We start from the raw sequence: 14534 nt of genomic DNA, 5'->3' as shown, positions 1-14534 counted from the left end.
CTGCCACATTTATCTGCAAATTCGTACGAGTGTTTTCGCATACGGTCCCTGAATCGAGCGTGTGACTGGTCTATCAGAGAATGCAAGGATTCTCTCGCTGCAGTAAGTTCCGCAAATATCTGCGAGGAAAGCACTCGCTTATGGCGGGATTCAAGGTCCCGTATCTGAACAAGGAGCCGCGTAATGGCTACCTCTTTTTCCCGCTTCAACCGAGCCCCATGTTGGATCAGGACTCCCCTGACTACACACTTTAGCGCCTCCCACTGTAATGGTAATGGGGTAGTGTCACGTGTGTGTACCTAAAAAAAAACGTTAAGTGAGTCCTTAAGGGCTGACACACCCAATAAGTTATCGTTAAGTTTCCAAGATTGGAAATTGGGTACTGAACTAGGAAACGTAAGTGTCAGAAATACAGGGGCATGATCCGACCAAACCATAGGGCCCACCTCAGAAATAGGATGCCAGGTAAGCAAATGGTGGCTAATAAGAAAGGCGTCCAGTCTACTATACATATTGTGTAGCGGGGAGAAATAAGTGTATTCTCTTACCTGAGGATGAAGAATCCTCCACACGTCAATCAATTGCATGGATTGCATCACAGTTTTCAAGGCTCCCAAGTGGGACTTCGGAACCGCAGACCTGCCCGAAGAGGTGTCAAGCCTGGAATCGAACGTCAGGTTAAAATCACCGCCCACAATCAAAACTCCTCCGTGAACTCTTCCAATTTCCGCAAATACCCACAACACACTCGCGCCTGATCCTGATTGGGGAGGTACATATTAGCTAAGGTGAACAGCTTATTCCGAATGGACAGTTTAAGAAACACATACCGACCACCCGGGTCAACCAGAACGTCTACCAGTTTATGAGAGAGTGACTTGTGTATACAAATACTAGCGCCCTTGGAGTTGGATTCCGGGTTGGCACTGTGGAACCATACTGGATAATAGCGATTTGTAAACTGTGGAGTGTGGCCCACCTGAAAATGAGTCTCCTGTAAAAACAGGATATTTACCCGTTCTTTGTGCATGTTATACAATATCTGCGACCGTTTTTCCGGGACATTAAGTCCTCTAGCATTAAAGGTACAGACTTTCAGCTGCGCCATTTCCAACGCACGTATGTCTATCAAATCAAGAAATGTGCTACAACAATGAAGAGAAACAAGACAGACAAGGAAGGGAGACACGACAACAAGGACAAACAAGCGGGTGAAACAAGCACCCACTCCTTGATCTAATCAAGGAGAAACAATCCAATGTACACCGGATATACCCAGTGAGACCCTAAGAGGAGAAGTGTCAGGACAAGGTCTAGCCAGCGCCCCCACCCCCCAACCCAGCAAATTTTATATAGCAAATAACGATATAACACAAAAGGAAAACCAAGGCACTTAGTGTGTTACACAAAAATAATTAAATAAGGAGTTACATTGTTAGTAGGGCCCTAAAGAAACCCCAGCAGCGAACACCCCTGCCTACATTCATTGTCAGCATAAATGTACAAACAGGTTAGCAATAAAGAAAAATAATAAAAAAAAATATATATACATTCACAATTGGGGCGTATTAACGCTAATCGACCGATATTAGTAGCCACCAGGTCTCCAACAGCAATCACCTGTGAAACATAATGCAGACCCACTCAGTAATGACCATATGTAACTCCGAATATAATTGCTTCAGCTGATAAACGCAATAACCATTGTAATTAAACTCCGACAGCAGGCTGCAATTAAGAGACATTAAATGGGCATCACATCGGCTCGGCAGGCCGCCCATCATGACGCCTCATAGGAGAAGCAGGAGAACGACCTCGCCTGCGTGACCGTGGACGCGGCGGCGGGATGGGAACATAAGGCCAATCAGGGAGAGAGACTCTAGGCAAACGGAGAGCATCACAGAAATCTGGAACGTCCCCCGGTTCACGAACACTCAGCAGTGCCCCGTTCCTGCGAACCTGCAACTGAAAGGGGTGACCCCAGGAATAGGAGATCTCATGTTCTCTCAAGACGTCCAGTAAAGGACGTAGCACCCGGCACTTATCCAGAGTCATCCTGGACAAATCAGACAGTAGCTGGATCTTGACTCCCTGTAATAAAACCTCGCCTTTATCTCGGGCCTTCCTCATGATCTGCTCCTTAAGAGAAAAAAAATGGACACGGCATAGCACATCTCTAGGCCTATCAGGATCCGGGTTGCGCAGACCTAGAGTCCTGTGTGCTCTATCCAGCTCCAGAGGATCATCAGCAGGGCGCCCAAGTAGAGAGTTAAACAGAGACTGTAGAGCAGGAATAAGTTGACCCGGAGAGATATCCTCAGGAATGCCCCGCAGCCGAATATTATTACGGCGATTCCGATTCTCATGATCCTCAGCAAGATTAAATAATGTGTGGATCTGCTGAGAGTGCTGATCTAATCGGTCGGCATGAGAAACTTGTTGCTGTGTAATACTGGATACATCGCTTTCCATCCGCTGTACTTGATCGGACAATTGAGATAAATTGAAAATAATAAACCAGAGAAAGAGAGTCCATATATATCCACATATAAAAAAGTTTTTATTACATAACTTTATTAATAATAAATACACAAAATTACAAAGAAGAGAATCTAAAAATGAGTCCTTGACTGAGTCACAAATATCAATATTAAACAAAATATTTAATTACATCAAAGTGTACAGTTTATGTTGATAATCGAAATTACTCCTATACAGGGTACATCTATAAAAAATAATAAGATGCAAATGCAAGAAGTACAGCAGACCAGACCGTTAGACCATTTGCCTAAGGCAACTAGTGTTCCTAAAAAAGTAGCAAGTGTCCCTATTGATCCAGTAAATGCACTTACCCATAATTTAAGGAGAATCGTGTGACCCAGAGTATGGAAGTGCGCACTTGAGAGCCCGATATCGTAGGGAAGGTACTAGCGGTACCTGATGCAGCTACGCCGGCCGCAGATGATAGCCCCTCTGGAAGCGAAGTCCCGGCTCCATCTCGCCTCCCCTCCAGCGGCGCCATCTTAGATGATGTTCCAGATGCAGCGTCGGTCAGAAATCTCTGGATAGAGCCGGCTGAAGACATCTGCCGTGTACAGTAGGGAGTCCCCGTGGAGGCCTTGGATTTCCTGACCATCAGGGTGATAAAATTATGCTTATTAATGTGCTTATGAGCGGGTTAGGGAAGTGCAGGAACGGAGCTCTCAAGCAGCACGTCTGGTCAGCGCCATGTCCAAGCCACGCCCCCCGTTTTGGACAAATTTCATGAGATCGCTGACCCTCCATCTTCGCCAACTCACCTTGTCTGTATCCCTGCTTCAAGAGGCGTGTATTTTAGACCCGTGGCACCACTTTCACCCTACAGATGTCACGTTCACTTGTTTCTCCGCCTCCCACCTGTCCCTATCCGGAATAGACCTGCTATTGATCTTCTGCCATATATCATTCCCGTTCTGTCTCTAGATTTCTGTGGGAGTGATCAGAGCTCCATTGGAGCGAGAAGCTGGTGGTGCAAGGATGGAACCCTCATTAGTGGACTCTTCTGCCAGATGAAAGATACCACTTAGTTTCCAGGAAAACAACACTTTGGCGAACGCCTCAGTAGTCTGGCATTCTTTTAAAGCATTTATTTGTGGCAAATTTTCTAAAGCAATTAATGACATTAAAATAATTATAGCGAAGTGCTGAATTTAGAAGCCGCTGCACTGAAGGCAGAGGTAAATTTCTGATCCCACCCGACCCTTAAAGTTTTCTTCTGGCACAGTGTATTTGAGCATGGAGATCGTAGTGGAAAATTAATGTCTTATTTGTCCAAAAAATGTTTCCTCTAACGGTGGTATGGTCAGGTTCCCAAACGTCATCCTTGATACCTTTGTCTGTTCTACAAGGAGCTCTATAGCTACCATATAACCTCCAACTATAAATATGCCCATGATTTTCGGGCCACTATTCAGTTGCCCCAGCTTAATACCAAACAGGATTATCTTGAAAATCCAATTACATCCTTTGTGTGGAGAAAAGGGAGGTCTAAATTTAGCTTGGACAGTAATGCAAAATCCCTCTAATAATAAAGGAATGGCAGTCCCAGATGTGAAACTTTACTATATGACAGTGCAGTTATTTCACAATGGGGTGGTTTAGAGAAACAAAAAGTCTTACCACAGGTAACTGATGCTTTTCCCCCACTTATTACAGATCCTATATACGCAAAGATGACTAAAGAACATGTATCCTTCTTCGCCTCAAAGAGTAACTATGCACTGCTCCAAGCCAGACTAGTCCAAGCAAAAGTCCCTGCACACTATGGTAACCCCCTTTCATGCTTATACTCCTTTATGGCACAATAATCAGTTGCCTGAGTTTCTAAATATTCCTGGCCCTGCTGTCTAGCTTACGCATAGTGTACAATATCTGGGGAAAACCTTGACTCCTTACACGTTCTTAAAGATCAGTTTGCTATACCCAATGGCAAGCTTTTTCACTACATCCAACTGTATCATGCTTGGAAATCCCAGATCTAAACTCTGCTTATGAAAATCTTTCTGAGAGGCAGCATTTCCATTTTTTTTATGGATCTCTTCTCACCTTCCGCCAACATACCATAATTGTACAAAGCAAGACTAAATGGGAATCGGTGGTCGGAGATATGTCCAAGGAGAATTGAAGACATGTTAACATTTCTAAAAAGTTTCCCCCAAATACTCTGAAATAGCTATCCAGCTGTACATTATAACCCAGGCTTATTTAACTACAGCTAGAGTAGCCAAATATTGCCCGAACAGGAGAGATAGTTTCCCTAAATGTGAGCGGATTCTGGATCTTTTGATTATCTTCTCTGGCTATGCCCGCATTTACAAGATATTGGGCCCAAGTAGTTAAGTTCTTAAACTATATGATGGGGTGCCGATCCCCCTGGGCCCCAAAGTGTGCCTGCTGGGATTGCTAGATTCTCCCAAATATTCCCCTGCACAGTATCGGCTACTGCACAAAACACTCTTCCAAGGCAGGAAGTTAATTTCCCGCCACTGGATGAATGTCACAATCACCTCCCTTGTACATTGGGTTAACAGTGTAAATGGGTCTTTGCCTTATAAAAATAACTTCTGCACCTACATTCTGAAGTCCTAGATAAATTCCACGCTATACAAAACCCTTCATTTCCTTATACAGCTCAATTGAATTTGCCTTAATTGTGTCTCATTGCATGATCTATATGTTCTCCTGCTCACATCAGTTTATTCCCTGACGAGTTAATTTTGAAGATACTTGCCTTATACTGCTGTGTAGGTCTCTTTGATACATGAATCTATCATCGAGTATGTTCAGTACACTGAGATTATGGGAATATTTCTATTTCTCGTTACATTATTTTTGTTGTTATCGAATGGTTGCGGATGGTCTGTTTTATTCATCAGTTTATGTTTACGGATCCAAGTGGAATAATATGATATAGTACTCTCCATAATTCCAATGTACTCCCCTGTATTGACTCTGCAAACAAAACATTTATACTGTCTGTAATATATTTCCTTTCGCTTTGATTGTTTCTCAATAAGATCTTGAATTAAATAAATTATTCTGCTGTAAAGTTTATGCACATCTTATGGTTGCCGACTGGGCCAGGCCAGTCATGTCATGTCATACTTAGGCCCTGTCAAAGTCACCTCTACATTAGCTTATGATGGTAATTTGGCACAATTGCAGACTGTTTTAAATTTTTGAATGACCGTTTCACCATTTAATTAAAAACATGTAAATAATGAAAAAATAAAGCTGCCCTCGAATTATAACTAATTTTTTGGCAACAAAGATCAATAGCCACATTACATATACAGTCAACTCCAGAATTCTTGGCACCCGACCATTTCCTGTTTCCCTGATCCCCTTATATCATTTTAAAAAATCACCATTTGTAAAATCCCTTTGTCATCCATTAACATGGGTAAAACTAAAGAGCTGTCAACAGAATAGGAAATGGTTGTAAATATTTAAATAGTTAGTTGCACAATCAGGGCTATAAAAAAAGCTTCATTAATATGGAACAGTTAAAACCTGCCAGGAAAAAAAAAACATAAACGTACTGCCTGCATGTACAGCGGGGAGAATGGCAAGGGCAAAGATGGACCCAAAGATCGCAGTTTTAGTACTGCACAGTTTAGTTCAATCTCGAGGATTTCAAAATCCACTGTCAAACTCCACCTCCATGACCAGAAGCGTTTTGGAAGATTTCCACAAAATAAGTCATTAGGGTGCAGTTACACTAGACAAATTTTATCACAGAAATTTTCTGGGACTGAAAATCAGTTCCATTCATCTGAATGGAACTTGTAGAAATCTGTCACGACGAGGGGTGTGGATCCACTGCAGGAAAGCAGCTGGCCAAACAGGTATAATGCAATGTCTATAGTTCTGAAAGGGTACCTGAGGCAATGTAGACAGTAGCGGTGGTTTCAGGCTAAGATGAGGCTCCGACAGTAGACAGACACCCGACGGGGTGTGACACAATAGATGTAGCGGAGGGCACAACACGACTCCAACTTTTGTAGGCACAAAAGCACGGTAGCACGGGATACAGGGTACAGGCAGCAGGAACAGGAAACACTGGGAACTGGAAAACACTAGGAGACCATTTGCAAGGACAATCTTAAGGTAACACAACAACGCTCAGGCAAAGATCGAGAGGACAGAGCCCCTTTTATAGTCCAGAGGCATTCTCGGCTAATTGCAGCTATTCTGCAAATGTGCGTGTACTGGCCCTTTAAGGCCGTGCACGCACGGGCTCGCGCGCCCTTCCAGAGAAAGTGTCCGGACCAGGAAGTGAGAGCCGGCGTCTCCCAGGAGGGAGATGCCGCCGGGAAGTCGCTCGTCCATGGCTGCGGCCGTCAGAGGGTCAGGACGACGGTCCGCGGCCATAGACGTTACAGAATCTATTCAAATGCTGAAGAAAAAAAAAACAATCAAATGAATGGAACTGATTTTCATTTAAAGAATATTTCTGCAACAATATCTGCCGCATGTAACTGCACCCTCACAAGTATCTAAACTTTGCAAAGTGTTATTAGAGCCAGAAATTTTATTTTGTAATGTAATCAAATGAAATCCACTGCCACATATGGTGGTGGATAATTGGTGCTTTGAAGCTATTTTGCTGCTAGTGGTTAGGGGCTCTTGTGAAAATGAAAACACAATGAATTTCACTAAATACCAGGAGATTTTAGCATCAAATCTGTAAACCTCTGCCAAAAAGCTAAAACTTGGGCACGGTTGGCCCTTACACACGTAAAAATCCACATAGAAAAAGTTTTAGAAACGCACAATATCAAAGTTTTGTAACGTTTATATCAGTCTCCAGATTTGAACCCAATTGAAAATCTGTGTATTGAAGATGGCAAGCTGCAAACGGCAATCCAAGAATAAATATAAGGAAATTAGAAGTGTTCTGCATGTAGGAGTGGTCCAATAACTTGCATTACAGAATTCAGCTCACTGCTATTCTCACTAGGGGAGGTGTCAACAAATAATAAAATACTAGGCTGCCATATTTCTTTGAACCGGTTTTGTTTTTTGTGTTACGAAAAAAACCTTTTATTTTTTCTTCAAAAACGCAGTGTAAAAAGTTCACCAAAATTTCAGCATAACATCCCAGTAAAAATAAGAGTCATACTCATTTGGCTGCTTTGTTTCTGTAACCCATTCATAACCAACAGTGTTTTGGGCCCTCATGACAAGCAAAATGCCATTTTGAATTCTGCCGTCTAATGATGATTTTTTAATTTCTTAGTCTACCCCCAGGCAGGAAGAGGTTAAACTTTATTTGATTTGTAAATTAATCAAAACTAAAAATATTTCATTTAAAATTGCTGTTAAAGAAGCTCTGTACTTTAAAACATTGATGGAATTTTCATAGAATATTTAATCAATGTGCGATTTGGTGGGGGTACTATTGCAGGGACCACCAACAACCAAGTAAGAAGGCGGATGATTTGAAGTACCAAACCAATCGTCAGAAGAGTTCTGTTATGTCTGGTAAAAATTCAAGTATGAAACCTTTGTTCTTTAAATCAATAAGGGTCCTAGCAAATTACCCCCATAGATCACACATTTATGGCATATCCTATGTTTACATATTTAGTATGTACAAGTCCCTTTAGAGGGGTTGTCCCATCTTTCCATATAGGCATATCGACATCATAGAGGGGGTTCTGAGATGGGTTTTCTATTAGCCAGGGCAATGAGAGCACCTGCAAAAAGCAGATACCACTCGCGAGAATTCAGCTGGACCATGTATGGTGGCCCATTAATTTCAGTGGCAGTTGCAGGAGAAATCTGCTAAATCCTAGTGGGTGGGTGTCAGGAACACCTCTCACGGCACACGTGACTTGGATGCTACTGTAAAAGGATACTCCGCTTTCTCACTCTTACAAATGCCTATCGCAACAGGCTAACAATGAGTCCACCCCAAAACAAGTCCAGACATCCACACAAAACACTGCCACCACTTGCCGTATAAAGCCAGCACACAAACACACATGCACACATTGAATCTAAATAGTATTTAACAGTTTACGCTTTTCATCTTCGAGGTTGTGGGTCGGTTTAGAGCAGCAAGGAACAAACATATTCATTTTAAGATTTAATATACAAAAGTACAGTGCTTTAAAAGGTTACAAAAAATGGTAGCATAAAAATGACATACATAAAAGCAAAACCGCTACAAAAATAAAAAGGAATAAAGTAAAGAATAACAGACCGCTTTCTAACAAGATCAGTGAGAGATCCATCCCGCTGAGAACCGCTTGAATTTGGGCAGAACTGCAATGTGGTCACATCTCCTGTGGTCTGACCCCATGTGTTTCTTGATTTTCCATGTTTAAAGGGTTCAAACAAGACCCCCTCACCTCTCCTCCTGGTAATGTGAGGGGAGGAAGGCTAATTACAATCAAAACAGGGGAAGTTTCCAGACACATTTCTTCTACGTCATAACTTCTCCTAGGTAGACATGATGTCCGATACATTCCAGAGCAATATTTTTACCAACCTTGGCATACCAAACATGAATATGAAATATTAATAATTTGAACAATTATTCATTTCTGTGGTTTCTCAAGATCGAGAATCCCTGCGCTTGAGGCCCAAGGAGCGTCTGAGTTCCTGGATCATATATACCTAGCTTGGTTATATAAAACATAGATTATGACAGGGGTGGCTTTGAAGGATTATATTGTCTTTGTTCCATATCTCCATTTCTAGACATGTGGGTATTGGAGTCTTTCCGTCTGGGTTCCAATGCATTGACTTGGTTAGCACCTAAGTGAGCTGGGAGCACAGAGACACATTTGGTCTTTGTGTTGGTGTGTAAAGTAATTTAATCATGTCTCTGGAATAAGACATCCCGATTATCAACTACAGTCAGGAAGATTTACTTGATGCATATGTTTTAAAGAGGCTCTGTCACCAGATTTTCAAACCCCTATCTCGTATTGAGAGAAACTTGGAGAAGGAGAAGTTATTACGCTACAAATAAGTAGAAAAAATAGCAGATTTTATTAGGACATACAACACAATATGAAATCTAAAATTCAAAGACGGATCCGAATAAAAAAGGAACACAGTGTGGTGGCTACAAAAACATTAGGAGTTATTAGGGGTATTGAACCCACCATGGCACAAAAATAAACCTAGGCACTAAGTTGAAGTCCAGCATAGGTCATGCCTGACATAATCTAAGCGAAATAGCAGCTACGTAGTTATAGAGTGATGCTAACATGTAAGTCTATGAAAGTATTAAAACACAGAGAAGATCACTAGATAGGTTATGCATGTATACAAACACATTCAGTAGTGTCAGTGCCAGCGAAAGAAAGTAGAGTAGCAGCGATTCATATAGATCACAATAAGTATGTACCTTGCATACAAATATGTAAAGGTGGGCTTACCCATAGAAATAGGTGTAGTGAAGGCCCCACACTGTAGCCTGAAAACGTGACGCCCCAATGGCTTCCTCAGGGGGTAGTGTATATGCACTATTACCTATTTCTATGGGTAAGCCCACCTTTACATATTTGTATGCAAGGTACATACTTATTGTGATGTATATGAATCGCTGCTACTCTACTTTCTTTCGCTGGCACTGACACTACTGAATGTGTTTGTATACATGCATAACCTATCTAGTGATCTTCTCTGTGTTTTAATACTTTCATAGACTTACATGTTAGCATCACTCTATAACTACGTAGCTGCTATTTCGCTTAGATTATGTCAGGCATGACCTATGCTGGACTTCAACTTAGTGCCTAGGTTTATTTTTGTGCCATGGTGGGTTCAATACCCCTAATAACTCCTAATGTTTTTGTAGCCACCACACTGTGTTCCTTTTTTATTCGGATCCGTCTTTGAATTTTAGATTTCATATTGTGTTGTATGTCCTAATAAAATCTGCTATTTTTTCTACTTATTTGTGGCGTAATAACTTCTCCTTCTCCAAGTTTCTCATGATATAATGAAGTTTTGCTATGTTACCTATATATTATGTGGCGTGTTGAACACTGATTTATGACGCCTAACTTTCTACTTGACCTGGTAAGTCCTTATATTTCAACCCTATCTCGTATTGCAGCAGATCGGCGCTGCAATGTAGATAACAGGAACGTTTTTTTTAAAAAAAGTTATGTACAAGTGGGCGTGTATTGTGTGTGTACATCTGGGCGTTTTTACCTGTTTTACTAGCTGGGCGTTGTGAATAGAAGTGTATGATGCTGACGAATCAGCATCATCCACTTCTCTTCGTTAACACCCAGCTTCTGGCAGTGCACAGACACACAGCGTGTTCTCGAGAGATCACGCTGTGACGTCACTTCCTGCCCCAGGTCCTGCATCGTGTCGGACGAGCGAGGACACATCGGCACCAGGCGACAGAGGCTACAGTTGATTCTGCAGCAGCATCGGCGTTTGCAGGTAAGTCGATGTAGCCTCTGTCGCCTGGTGCCGATGTGTCCTCGCTCGTCCGACACGATGCAGGACCTGGGGCAGGAAGTGACGTCACAGCGTGATCTCTCGAGAACACGCTGTGTGTCTGTGCACTGCCAGAAGCTGGGTGTTAACGAAGAGAAGTGGATGATGCCGATTCGTCAGCATCATACACTTCTATTCACAACGCCCAGCTAGTAAAACAAGTAAAAACGCCCAGATGTTACACACAATACACGCCCACTTGTACATAACTTTAAACACGCCCAGTTGTACTTAAGAAAGGCTCATTTGCATAAATATAAAAATGCTCATAACTTGGCCAAAAATGCTAGTTTTTGAAAAAAAACAAAACGTTACTGTAATCTACATTGCAGCGCCGATCTGCTGCAATACGAGATAGGGGTTTGAAAATCTGGTGACAGAGCCTCTTTAAAACAGAACTCATAAATCCTCCCCCTTTTAGAGATGGCATGGGAAATTGATTCCAAAAATAAAATTAAAAAATATTACATCCCATGGTTTATTACAGTGTGCGTTACAAAAAAAAAATTTGGGCAACCCCTTTAGTGCCACCTTTTGTACTATATTGGTCATGTACATATAGAATATATATATATATATATATATATATACACTACCGTTCAAAAGTTTAGGGTCACTTAGAAATTTCCTTATTTTTGCAAGAAAAGCACAGTTTTTTTCAATGAAGATAACATTAAATTAATCAGAAATACACTCTATACATTGTTAATGTGCTAAATGACTATTCTAGCTGCAAACGTCTGGTTTTTAATGCAATATAGGTGTATAGAGGCCCATTTCCAGCAACCATCACTCCAGTGTTCTAATGGTACATTGTGTTTGCTAATTGTGTATGACGGCTAATGGATGATTAGAAAACACTTGAAAACCCTTGCGCAATTATGTTAGCACCACTGTAAACAGTTTTGCTGTTTAGAGGAGCTATAAAACTGACCTTCCTTTGAGCTAGTTGAGAATCTGGAGCATTACATTTGTGGGTTCGATTAAACTCTCAAAATGGCTAGAAAAAGAGAGCTTTCATGTGAAACTCGACAGTCCATTCTTGTTCTTAGAAATGAAGACTATTCCATGCGAGAAATTGCCAAGAAACGGAAGATTTCCTACAATGGTGTGTACTACTCCCTTCAGAGGATAGCACAAACAGGCTCTAACCAGAGTAGAAAGAGAAGTGGGAGGCCCTGCTGCACAACTGAGCAACAAGACATTAGAGTCTCTAGTTTGAGAAATAGACGCCTCAAAAGGTCCTCAACTGGCAGCTTCATTAAATAGTACCTGCAAAACGCCAGTGTCAACGTCTACTGTGAAGAGGCTACTCCGGGAGCTGGCCTTCAGGGCAGAGTGGCAAAGAAAAAGCCATATCTGAGACTGGCTAATAAAAGGAAAAGATTAATATGGGCAAAAGCACACAGACATTGGACAGAGGAAGATTGGAAAAAAGTGTTATGGACAGACGAATCGAAGTTTGAGGTGTTTGGATCACACAGAAGAACATTTGTGAGACGCAGAACAACTGAAAAGATGCTGGAAGAGTGCCTGACTCCATCTGTCAAGCATGGTGGAGGTAATGTGATGGTCTGGGGTTGCTTTGGTGCTGGTAAAGTGGGAGATTTGTGCAAGGTAAAAGGGATTTTGAATAAGGAAGGCTATCACTCCATTTTGCAACGCTATGCGATACCCTGTGGACAGCGCTTGATTGGAGCCAATTTCATCCTACAACAGGACAATGACACAAAGCACAACTCCAAATTATGCAAGAACTATTTAGGGAAGAAGCAGGCAGCTGGTATTCTTTCTGTAATGGAGTGGCCAGCGCAGTCACCAGATCTCAACCCCATAGAGCTGTTGTGGGAGCAGCTTGACCGTATGGTACGCAAGAAGTGCCCATCAAGACAATCCAACTTGTGGGAGGGCCTTCTGGAAGCATGTGGTGAAATTTCTCCCGATTACCTCAGCAAATTAACAGCTAGAATGCCAAAGGTCTGCAATGCTGTAATTGCTGCAAATGGAGCATTCTTTGACGAGAGCAAAGTTTGAAGGAGAATATTATTTGAAATAAAAATAATTATTTCTAACCTTGTCAATGTCTTGACTATATTTTCTAGTCATTTTGCAACTCATTTGATAAATATAAGTGTGTCTTTTCATGGAAAACACAAAATTGTCTGGGTGACCCCAGACTTTTGAACGGTAGTGTATATATATATATATATATATATATATATATATATATATATATAAAAATCAAAAACTGTTGGTCACAATTTTGACACTTGTATAATTCAATAACTAATGTTTATGTGCACATTGTATACCACAGTATTGTTCTAACATGTTTAATACGATATTCAATATAAAATTGAATAACATTTTCATTTTTCCTCAGAAATTTAAGCTGCCAGAGAATTACACTTCACAAGAATCTTTTTCTGTCCTTTGTCTTCAATTCAGTTGTCACAATAATTTCATTAACAGCTGTGGCAAACAACCAGGCTTTGGTGGCTACCAACCCAGTAAGTAAAAATTAAATGTGTAATTAAATAATTATTTGGTCTTTTGTGTCACAATACCAATAAGTTTATTTATTAAGTACAATGCAAAACATCTCTTTAAGTGAATATCCACATTTCAACCCTTCCCTCTTTAGCCACTTTTCAAATCATTTTTCAAATCTGACATGTTTCACTTTGTGGTAATAACTTCAGAATGCTTGTTATCCTAGCGTTTGAGATTGTTTTCTCGTGACACATTGGACTTTGCTACTGTCAAAATTTGCTTGATACGTTCAGTATTTAAATGTGAAAAACACCAAAACGTAGCGAAAAATTGCAAAAATGTGTAATTTTTCGAAATTTAAATGTATCTGCTTGTAAGACAGGCAACTACCACACAAAATAGTCGTTAATTAACATCCTCCATATGTCTACATTAGATTGACAACGTTTTTTTGAACATCCTTTTATTTTTCTATGACGTTACAAGGCTTAGAACTTTAGCAGCAATTTCTCACATTTTCAAGAAAATTTCAAAAGGCTATTTTTACAGGGGCCAGTTCAGTTGTGAAGTGGCTTTTATGACCTTATGTATTAGAAACCTCCAAAAATTCACCCCATTTTAAAAACATCACCCCTCAAAGTATTCAAAACAGCATTTAAAAAGTTTATTAACCCTTTAGACGTTTCACAGGAATTAAACCAAAGTAGAGGTGAAATTTACAAATTAAATTTTTTGTTGTTGCAGAAATTCATTTTGAATCAATTTTTTTTTGTAACACAAAGTTTTACAAGAGAAACACAACTCAATATTTACTGCCCAGGTTCTGCAGTTTTAGGAAATATTCCACATGTGGCCATAGTGTGCTAATGGACTGAAGCACCAGCCTCAGAAGCAAAGGAGTACCTAGAGGATTTTGGGGCCCCCCTTTCTATTAGAATATATTTTAAGCACCATCTCGGGTTTGAAGGGCTCTTGCGGTGCCAAAACGGGAAATCCCCCAAAAGTGACCCCATTTGGGAAACTACACC

The 14534-nt window shown here is 40.9% G+C and overlaps 1 protein-coding gene across 3 annotated transcripts in view; it reads left to right on the top strand.

Moving 5' to 3' along the window:
* The window catches only part of CALCRL (calcitonin receptor like receptor), a 243873-nt gene that overhangs the window by 203583 nt on the left and 25756 nt on the right, over positions 1-14534 (top strand). For all 3 annotated transcript variants that reach the window (XM_075829949.1, XM_075829950.1, XM_075829951.1), the window contains one exon: positions 13397-13523. In XM_075829949.1, coding sequence (XP_075686064.1) covers positions 13397-13523 — 127 coding nt within the window. The remainder of the gene's footprint in view (positions 1-13396; positions 13524-14534) is intronic.

The sequence above is a fragment of the Rhinoderma darwinii genome, chromosome 6, assembly GCF_050947455.1.
Source record: "Rhinoderma darwinii isolate aRhiDar2 chromosome 6, aRhiDar2.hap1, whole genome shotgun sequence".
In the NCBI taxonomy this organism is placed as follows: Eukaryota; Metazoa; Chordata; class Amphibia; order Anura; family Rhinodermatidae; genus Rhinoderma; species Rhinoderma darwinii.
The sequence above is the reverse complement of the archived record's forward strand: the minus strand, read 5'-3'. Positions and strand labels throughout refer to the sequence as shown.